The sequence below is a fragment of the Culex pipiens genome, chromosome 1 (assembly GCF_016801865.2).
Source record: "Culex pipiens pallens isolate TS chromosome 1, TS_CPP_V2, whole genome shotgun sequence".
NCBI lineage: Eukaryota > Metazoa > Arthropoda > Insecta > Diptera > Culicidae > Culex > Culex pipiens.
Genome location: NC_068937.1, coordinates 29400464 through 29411003, shown reverse-complemented (window position 1 = coordinate 29411003; position 10540 = coordinate 29400464). Strand labels below are relative to the sequence as shown.

General features: G+C 39.6%; 1 protein-coding gene across 1 annotated transcript in view; it reads right to left on the bottom strand.

The window, feature by feature from the left end:
- The window catches only part of LOC120431593 (uncharacterized), a 36022-nt gene continuing 25482 nt past the window's right edge, over positions 1–10540 (bottom strand). Inside the window, exons 2-4 of the mRNA XM_039596699.2 lie at positions 8980–9121; positions 635–828; positions 1–320 (exon numbers count right to left, since the gene is read on the bottom strand). Of these exons, the coding sequence (XP_039452633.1) occupies positions 10–320; positions 635–828; positions 8980–9089 (615 nt within the window). The 5' untranslated portion in view covers positions 9090–9121 and the 3' untranslated portion in view covers positions 1–9. The remainder of the gene's footprint in view (positions 321–634; positions 829–8979; positions 9122–10540) is intronic.

Sequence of the window (10540 nt, the reverse complement as noted above, 5' to 3'; positions counted from 1 at the left end):
CATAAATGCTCAAAAGTATTTCTCCAGGTTCTTCTTCAGCTCGAGCGGGCTCGTTTGCGGTCCGTGGCGCTCCACCGGGTTGCCGTTCTTGTCCACGATAAACTTGGTAAAGTTCCACTTGATGGCATCGAACAGGGTGCCGCCCTGCTTCTCCTTCAGGAACTGCCACAGCGGGTGCGTTTCGTCCCCGTTGACGTAAATCTTGGAGAACAGATCAAATTTGGCGCCCTTCTTCTCCTGGGCGAACTTTTTAATCTGCTCGTTGGTTTGCGGCTCCTGGTTCGCGAACTGGTTCGACGGGAACGCCAGAATGCGGAGACCTGTGCGGGAAGGAGAACGGAACGTTGATTAGTTTAGGGTTTTTTTATGGCAGCGATTGGTTGCCATTATGGCGCGTCAAGTGTCAAACAGTTAGAAAGCCCGCCCGCCTTATTATTTCAAAATGAAGATTGATGATTTCGGCACCCGGTTTGAAGAAGGCTCACATGACTTTCTCATCTTTCGGCACCTGTCGTAACAATGAGTGGGTGGATGGGGCGGGGAAATTGCGCAACTTTTGACCTTTATCCAAAACGGGGATGAGCACGCCGCGATGATGATTAATGAGTCTCAGCGGTGAGTGCTTGAACCTTACCCTTCGATTCGCCGTACTCCTCGTACAGCTGGTTCAGCTCCGAGTAGTGGCCGTCGGTGTAGCCACACTTGGAGGCCACGTTCACGATAATCAACACGTGGCCCCGGTAGCGGTCCAGCGAGACCTTGTTGCCGTCGATGTCCACGGCGCTAAAGTCGTACACGGTCTTGGGGGCGGCGGAGGAGGCCAGAACGCTGAAATTACAAAAGAAGTTAATTTTGACGAATTCTAACCTAGCCATAATATTTATATTTTTTGACAGGTATGGTGGTGTCGCAACCCTTGGTATAACAACATCACTGAACCTTTTAGAAAAGGTCAATGTTATTATTTAAACAGTGTTGCCAGCTAACTGTCCTTCAGGATAAGGTAAATCAAAGCCCTTTTCGATCTTCCACGACAAGTTCCACCAATTTGCGACTCACCATAAATCATTCGAAAATGAATTAATTACGTGGAAAGCCCGACCGCAACTTGCCAAACACAGACATTCCAGAAATTAACGACTCTTTGTCGGTCTTAGACTCGAATCATTACAGCAAAGTGCGCCCAATATCTGGCGGTGAACGATTCCGGCGGTTAGTTATGGTATCGCCCATTATCGGAAGCGCCAACTTGCGGCCATAAACTTTATAGTTCTTCCCGCGCCAATCGAATCAAGGGCTCCTGGTGAAACAGCTGGCAGTTTGGACGGGAAAGTAGGCTCTGTGGCGAGCCTTGTAGTGGGGAAAAAAGTTTCACCATTTCCAGGCGAGATACCATCGAAGATGGCCGTGTCTTGATTAGTAAGAAATATTGTGGAAGATTGTTGTGGGAAACATCAACAGAGTATGGTGGGATTTTGGGGTGCTATAAAAAACCTCAATTGGTGCCATAAGAAATGTGATCAAAACAAAAATTCAGAAAGAATGACAGAAAGTTGACAGTTTAAGTCAGTTTCATTTGAATTCTGTCAGATGTCATTTTTGACAGCTGAACAGCTAAACATGTTTAGTCTTGAATTTCGTTCTATGACACCACAATCTATTAAGGATCTGATTTCGATCACCAAAAGGGAGTAAAAGTCATTCAAGACAGCTGTTTCCCACAAACGCCAGCTACCGCTCGCAATCCTTCCTCAGGAATTAACCCCAGAAACTAAAACTGAACGAATGCAGCCAGTTATGGGGTTATTTCGCTCGCCCGGAAATGGCTCGGAAACTTGTGTGTGTTGGCCCCATAAATTCAGCAAAACTTTAGCGCCCACAATTTCTTTATCTGCCCAGCTATTAAATACTTTCTCTTGGCAAGTTTTGGGAGCCACAATTTCCTCAACCTGCGCTTATTTACGACTCTTTGAGCGAAAATAAACATTGTTTGAAAGAATGTGGCTCGATTGACAGCTCGCCATAATGGCCGCCACTTGCTATAACGGTTCACAGCCAATCAAGCAGGTAAATCAAAGCTCCAAATCCGTTCTAACCGGTGCCTGCTCGCCAAACGAAGCAAATCCGGAGAGGCCAGCGAGTTTCACGGTTGATTTAACCCCGCAAAAACGATTTTTATTTGTCCACCTCGTTTCATCCGTCCGCGCGCCCTTCGTCACAGTTCCGTGTTTGCAAATCGTTACTCCAAATTCCAAGCAGATTCGGTTCATTGAACTCGATTGGCAATCTGGTGCGATTTGCCGGTGTTTTCCACCCGACGAAGCTTTGACGCTGGTGGGCGCTGCCATAATGGCGCCCAATATTTGACAGCTGCCATAATGGCGCGGTCGCAATATGTTGCGTGGTGGCCATTGGAGAATATCTTATCTTCATTATCGAACGATGACGACGACCCCCCCCCCCCCTGGGGGAGGAGAAGTCGATATGTTTTCGGGAGGAGACAAAGGAAAAATCAAACTCATCTTGCTTGCGTCAGCCGCAGATGTCCTGTGGCCCCCGGGGGGAGGACATATATCCAATCGAAGTACGGGGTGTGGTGGAAAAAAGGGACATCGTGATGGTATTCATGAGCTTGCCGTGAAGAGGTGGCGAAGTGAAGTGCAGGAGGAATGCCAATCTTCGTTAGTGATGAAGCAATAAAGAAATCTGTCATCTTTTTTTGGTGTATGTGATGGAAGGCAGGTTTATGGCTTGGAGGAACAATTCAATTTCTGAGGGTTTGGCGTAAGTGGTTCTGGAATTTTGTCTTGAGAAGAATAGTAGATAGCGAAATAACGAAAAGAAGAACCGAAGAATACTATTTCAGTATAAGGTTCAGTCACAATTTCAGTCACAATTGCAGTCACATTTTTTGTCACAGATTCTGTCACAATTTCTGTCACAATTTCTGTCAAAATTTCAGTCAAAATTGGAGGCACAATTTCTTTCAATATTTTAGTAAAAATTTCTGTCAATATTTTATTCACAATTTATGTCAAAAATTCAGTCACAGTTTCAGGCACAATTTCTGTCAAAATTTCTGTCACAATTTCTGTCAAAATTTCAGTCTCAGTTTCAGTCACAATTTCTGTCAAAGTTTCTGTCTCAGTTTCAGTCACAATTTCAGTCACAATTTGAGTCACAATTTCAGTAAAAATTTCAGTAACCATTTCTGTTAAAATTTCAGCCACAATTTCTGTCAAAATTTCAGTCTCAATTTCAGTCACAATTTCAGTCACGATTTGAGTCACAATTTCTGTCGAAGTTTCAGTCACAATTTCTGTCAAAATTTCAGTCACAATTTCTGTCAACATTTCAGTCACAATTTCTGTCTGAATTTCAGTCACCACTTCTGTCAAAATTTCAGTCACAATTTCGGTCAAAATTTCAGTCTCAGTTTCAGTCACAATTTATGTCAAAATTTCAGTCACAATTTCTGTCAAAATTTCAGTTTCAGTTTTAGTCACAATTCATGTCAAAATTTCAGTCTCAGTTTCAGTCACAATTTCTGTCAAAATTTCTGTCACAATTTCTGTCTAAATTTCAGTCACAATTTCTGTCAAAATTTCAGTCTCAGTTTTAGTCACAATTTTTGTCAAAATTTCTGTCTCACTTTCAGTCAAAATTTATGTCAAAATTTCAGTCTCAGTTTCAGTCACTCTTTGAGTCACAATTTCTGTCAAAACTTCAGTTACAATTTCTGTCTAAATTTCAGTCACAATTTCTGTTAAAATTTCAGTCTCAGTTTCAGTCACAATTTAAGTCACAATTTGAGTCACAATTTCTGTCAAAACTTCAGTCACAATTTCTGTCAAAATTTCAGTCTCAGTTTCAGTCACAAATTATGTCAAAATTTAAATCACAATTTGAGTCAAAATTTCAGACACAACCCGAGCAGACGGCAATAACTTTGGAATAACATTTTTTGATATTTAAAAATACTAGGCCAATAACAATTTATGTTATTTATAACAAGATTTGTTATTCGTCGTTATGATTTTTTTGTTATTGGGTTGTTATTGTTATAACAGACTAATAACACTTTTAGTTATTCTTCGAACAAATCTTTGTTATAATTTTTTGTTATTTTAACAACTAATCCGATCATCCCAATAACATTTGGAGTTATTCTTCCATAACAAAAAATGTTATTCCCAACTGTGAATACAAAGAGACGAGTTGTTCCTTTTAATTCCGCTATATATTTTAATATCTTGACAGATACGTATTTCGTCTACTACTTGCAGACTTCATCAGTGTTCTGTTCTCGACTGAAGGTTCATCGCTGGTGTATCCATATTTGTAGTTACTGTAGGTACTACCTCCTCGTTCTTCTTTTGTGCCTGTATAGGTAACAGCTTAAACAGCCACGTTGAGCCGTTACCTGAATCCTTGTTGAGTAAACGTTTGTTGCCTGCCTTGAAGATTTCCAAACTTTCAGCGACAGCCAGCTTCGATGGGTTAGTGATGTGTCTTAAGATGACCGCGTCGCTAGCTGTGATGTTATGTTTTTCCTCGATGATGTGTTCGGTTACTGCTGACTTGAAATGGGGGACAAATCCTTTCCGTTTTTCCTCCATGGCAATTTTGACATATGTGTGTATATGCTCATCCAACCTGGTTTGCAGCAATCTCTTAGTTTGTCCAATGTAGCTCATATCACAGTGGCCGCAGGATACCTCGTAGATGCCGGGTTTGCCTAAAGTCGGTATGGGGTCTTTCGTTGAACCTAAGATGGATTCCAACTGGCTGTTTCTACTGCTGAACACTAAATCGATGCCAAATTTAGCCAGTTTTTGTCGTAATGGGCGTGTTATCCTGTAGTCGAATTCTACTGCTGCTCTTCGCAGTGGCTCTGCTGATGGCGTAAGGGTTGTGAGTGAAGTTCTGTGCAGTTTTCTTTCCTTCTTATCGATGATTGCTTGGATAGTTGTTCTGCTGTAACCGTTGATTTCCGCTGTTTCAAATATGTACTCCAATTCTTTCTGTTTTCCTGCTTCGCTGAGGGGTAAAGTTGTCATCCTATGTATAAAATAATGATATGCTGCCATCTTATGTTGGAATGAATGGTTTGACGTGGCTGGGATTGTTCTTCTGGTGTTTGTTGGCTTCCTGTAGATCTCGAAAGAAAACGAAGATGGGCAACCTGGTTCTCTTAGGATCAGGATGTCTTAGAAAGGTAACTTTCCTTCGACTTCCATTTCGTAAGTGAACTTGATGCTCCTGCGTGCACTGTTTATGGTGTCCAGTACCGTTGTTAGTGAGTCCCTTTTGATGATGCAGAAGATGTCATCTACGTATCTCCACCAACGTTCTGGTAGTAGGTTTTTGGTTTGTAGTTCGTGTTCCAAAGCTGCCATATAAACATCGCTCATGAACGGTGACAGTGGGTTACCCATCGATGCTCCCATCCTCTGTTGGTAGATGCAATCCCTGAACTGGAAGTAGCTCTGTTCCATGCATAATTTGACGAATGTTATATACTGGATCGTTTTTTGTCTCCATGGTTCTCCCTCGTATTGTGATTGCAGCCAATCCCGTAGAGTTCCTATTGCGTTTTTTACTGGTATGCTTGGGAACAGTGCTGTTACGTCGAAGGAAACCATTATTTCATCCTCAGCTATCGGTCCCGACTCTAAGAGCTCCTTTGTGAACACCTGCGAACTGATGATCGAACGGCTCGGGAAGGGTTTCGGCATACTCTTGAATTCCTCGACAAGCCACTTTGCGATCCGACTGGTTGGGGCATCCACTGCTGAAATGATTTCTCGCATCTCGTTGCCTGGTTTATGCACTTTAGGTAGTGCTTTAATCCTTGGTAGAGTTGGGTTCGGTACTCTCAACGATTTTGCAGTTTTCCCAACCGATTTCAAAAGGCCTGCACATTCTTTGATGGTGTTCTCTACTTTTTTGACCATATCGATTAGCGTGTATCCTCGTTGTAGTGAATATTTTTCCCTGTTTCCGAGTTTCTCAAGAAGTTCCTTGTCGTATTCGTCCCGGTCCATGATTACTACCCGGTTTCCCTTGTCCGCTTTTAGGTAGTACACGGGTTTCTCCTTGAGTTCCTTCACTACTCGTACTTCGGCGTTGTCCTGGTGTTTTGTTGTTGCTTCTCGTATTAATTTGGATACCGTCATCCTGACGCTGTTGATTTGTGCTGGAAGGAGCGCAAAGTGGCTTGTCGAGGAATTCAAGAGTATGCCGAAACCCTTCCCGAGCCGTTCGATCATCAGTTCGCAGGTGTTCACAAAGGAGCTCTTAGAGTCGGGACCGATAGCTGAGGATGAAATAATGGTTTCCTTCGACGTAACAGCACTGTTCCCAAGCATACCAGTAAAAAACGCAATAGGAACTCTACGGGATTGGCTGCAATCACAATACGAGGGAGAACCATGGAGACAAAAAACGATCCAGTATATAACATTCGTCAAATTATGCATGGAACAGAGCTACTTCCAGTTCAGGGATTGCATCTACCAACAGAGGATGGGAGCATCGATGGGTAACCCACTGTCACTGTTCATGAGCGATGTTTATATGGCAGCTTTGGAACACGAACTACAAACCAAAAACCTACTACCAGAACGTTGGTGGAGATACGTAGATGACATCTTCTGCATCATCAAAAGGGACTCACTAACAACGGTACTGGACACCATAAACAGTGCACGCAGGAGCATAAAGTTCACTTACGAAATGGAAGTCGAAGGAAAGTTACCTTTCTAAGACATCCTGATCCTAAGAGAACCAGGTTGCCCATCTTCGTTTTCTTTCGAGATCTACAGGAAGCCAACAAACACCAGAAGAACAATCCCAGCCACGTCAAACCATTCATTCCAACATAAGATGGCAGCATATCATTATTTTATACATAGGATGACAACTTTACCCCTCAGCGAAGCAGGAAAACAGAAAGAATTGGAGTACATATTTGAAACAGCGGAAATCAACGGTTACAGCAGAACAACTATCCAAGCAATCATCGATAAGAAGGAAAGAAAACTGCACAGAACTTCACTCACAACCCTTACGCCATCAGCAGAGCCACTGCGAAGAGCAGCAGTAGAATTCGACTACAGGATAACACGCCCATTACGACAAAAACTGGCTAAATTTGGCATCGATTTAGTGTTCAGCAGTAGAAACAGCCAGTTGGAATCCATCTTAGGTTCAACGAAAGACCCCATACCGACTTTAGGCAAACCCGGCATCTACGAGGTATCCTGCGGCCACTGTGATATGAGCTACATTGGACAAACTAAGAGATTGCTGCAAACCAGGTTGGATGAGCATATACACACATATGTCAAAATTGCCATGGAGGAAAAACGGAAAGGATTTGTCCCCCATTTCAAGTCAGCAGTAACCGAACACATCATCGAGGAAAAACATAACATCACAGCTAGCGACGCGGTCATCTTAAGACACATCACTAACCCATCGAAGCTGGCTGTCGCTGAAAGTTTGGAAATCTTCAAGGCAGGCAACAAACGTTTACTCAACAAGGATTCAGGTAACGGCTCAACGTGGCTGTTTAAGCTGTTACCTATACAGGCACAAAAGAAGAACGAGGAGGTAGTACCTACAGTAACTACAAATATGGATACACCAGCGATGAACCTTCAGTCGAGAACAGAACACTGATGAAGTCTGCAAGTAGTAGACGAAATACGTATCTGTCAAGATATTAAAATATATAGCGGAATTAAAAGGAACAACTCGTCTCTTTGTATTCACAGTAATGCATTCTGCTAAAACGCTCAACCAAACCACAGTTATTCCCAAGTTGTTTTGGCTTTCAATTAATATCAGACCAATAACAAATTTTGTTATGATAACATTAACTGTTATTAAACTCTTATGCAAAAAATGATTTTTCAAGAAGAATCCTTAACATTTTCTGTTATTTTAACATTATTTGTTATTGAAATGGCATGAATTTAGTTATTACCGTCTGATCGGGAATTTCTTTCAAAATTACTGTCAAAATTTCAGTCACAATTTCAGTTCAGTGTCAACTATTTCAAATACTAATTTCTCCTCATCCAGTCTTTCAAATCGAATCCAATCATACCGTGTCAAATTGCTTCCGAAATTGTAATTTCGTTTGCCATCACGAAAACCTTCACCTACAACTTGGACCTCCGGCTCTTGTGTGTTCCCCGGTCGTGACGACCCACACTAGAACGTGCCCTCAAAGTGCATCACGTCCACCGTGTCGTCTCCGGGCCGGTTCATTCTTATTATTGAGCCCTCTTTGGTCATTAACTGTGAAATTTCGTTTAATGGCTTTTCAATTTTTGTTTTTGGCTCGTTTCGAAGCATTTCCTTCTCAGAATGATTTTAATAGTTTATGAGATAAATTCTCTGAGGAATCGTGAAGAATAAACTGAACTGAAACCGAACTGAAACCGAACTGAACTGAAACTGAACTGAAACTGAACTGAAACTGAACTGAAACTGAACTGAAACTGAACTGAAACTGAACTGAAACTGAACCGAAACTGAACCGAAACTGAACTGAAACTGAACTGAAACTGAACTGAAACTGAACTGAAACTGAACTGAAACTGAACTGAAACTGAACTGAAACTGAAATGAAACTGAACTGAAACTGAACTGAAACTGAACTGAAACTGAACTGAAACTGAACTGAAACTGAACTGAAACTGAACTGAAACTGAACTGAAACTGAACTGAAACTGAACTGAAACTGAACTGAAACTGAACTGAAACTGAACTGAAACTGAACTGAAACTGAACTGAAACTGAAATGAAACTGAACTGAAACTGAACTGAAACTGAACTGAAACTGAACTGAAACTGAACTGAAACTGAACTGAAACTGATTTTTTTTTATTGATTCAATTTTACAAACTGGCAAATTTTCAGAGAATTCATCACGACACTTCCCCTCCCCCCCTAAAAGATACTAACCTGGACGTCGAGAGAAGATTCATGGCGACCACGGCGGTGCCGAAAAGTCCGAGGGCGGCTGCCCGGGACCCGGCTCCGGTGGTCCGGGTTGCCAGTTGGGTCAGAAACATCTTGCCTTAAAAGTGAGGACCGAGCGATGAAACTGAAATTAAAAAAAAAACGAGAATTGGGTCAGCAACAGTGAAGAATAAAATGTCAGCTAATTGAAATTGGCAGCGAGAGCAGACTCTGCACGAAAATCTACACACTGATTCGAAACTAGTTGATTTTCTTAAAGAATCAAATTATTTAAAATTAAATATTTTTGTTTTAGAGCTGTCACATTTTGTTTAGTTTCAATAAAAATTAACAAAAAATAGGTTTGACGAAAATTTTTCAGATGAAACTTGACTAATTTAAGTTAAGTGTGTAGGGTTAGGATCGTTCTTCCGGCGTTCGATGAGTGAAGGTTTTGCCCTCCACCCTTAATGGGACCCAGGTGAGAAAAAGGGGTATTAGAGCGCCGCTTCTCTGTGTATAATTAAACGACGCTGACGCGCGGTAATTGCAATGCTGTTGGAAAGGGAGTGGGGAAAGTTCTTGAGGGTTAGAAAAGTGTGAAAAGAATGAATTAATCGCCTTTTGGCATTGAGTGAAAAGGCGTTGATCAAATTAAATCTTCAAATTAAATCCAAAAAAAAAAACTAAAAACTAAAAACTAAAAACTAAAAACTAAAAACTAAAAACTAAAAACTAAAAACTAAAAACTAAAAACTAAAAACTAAAAACTAAAAACTAAAAACTAAAAACTAAAAACTAAAAACTAAAAACTAAAAACTAAAAACTAAAAACTCAAAACTCAAAACTAAAAACTAAAAACTAAAAACTAAAAACTAAAACTAAAAACTAAAAACTAAAAACTAAAAACTAAAAACTAAAAACTAAAAACTAAAAACTAAAAACTAAAAACTAAAAACTAAAAACTAAAAACTAAAAACTAAAACTAAAAACTAAAAACTAAAAACTAAAAACTAAAAACTAAAAACTAAAAACTAAAAACTAAAAACTAAAAACTAAAAACTAAAAACTAAAAACTAAAAACTAAAAACTAAAAACTAAAAACTAAAAACTAAAAACTAAAAACTAAAAACTAAAAACTAAAAACTAAAAACTAAAAACTAAAAACTAAAAACTAAAAACTAAAAACTAAAAACTAAAAACTAAAAACTAAAAACTAAAAACTAAAAACTAAAAACTAAAAACTAAAAACTAAAAACTAAAAACTAAAAACTAAAAACTAAAAACTAAAAACTAAAAACTAAAAACTAAAAACTAAAAACTAAAAACTAAAAACTAAAAACTAAAAACTAAAAACTAAAAACTAAAAACTAAAAACTAAAAACTAAAAACTAAAAACTAAAAACTAAAAACTAAAAACTAAAAACTAAAAACTAAAAACTAAAAACTAAAAACTAAAAACTAAAAACTAAAAACTAAAAACTAAAAACTAAAAACTAAAAACTAAAAACTAAAAACTGAGGACTTGTTTGAAAACAAGAAACAAGAAACAAGAAACAAGAAA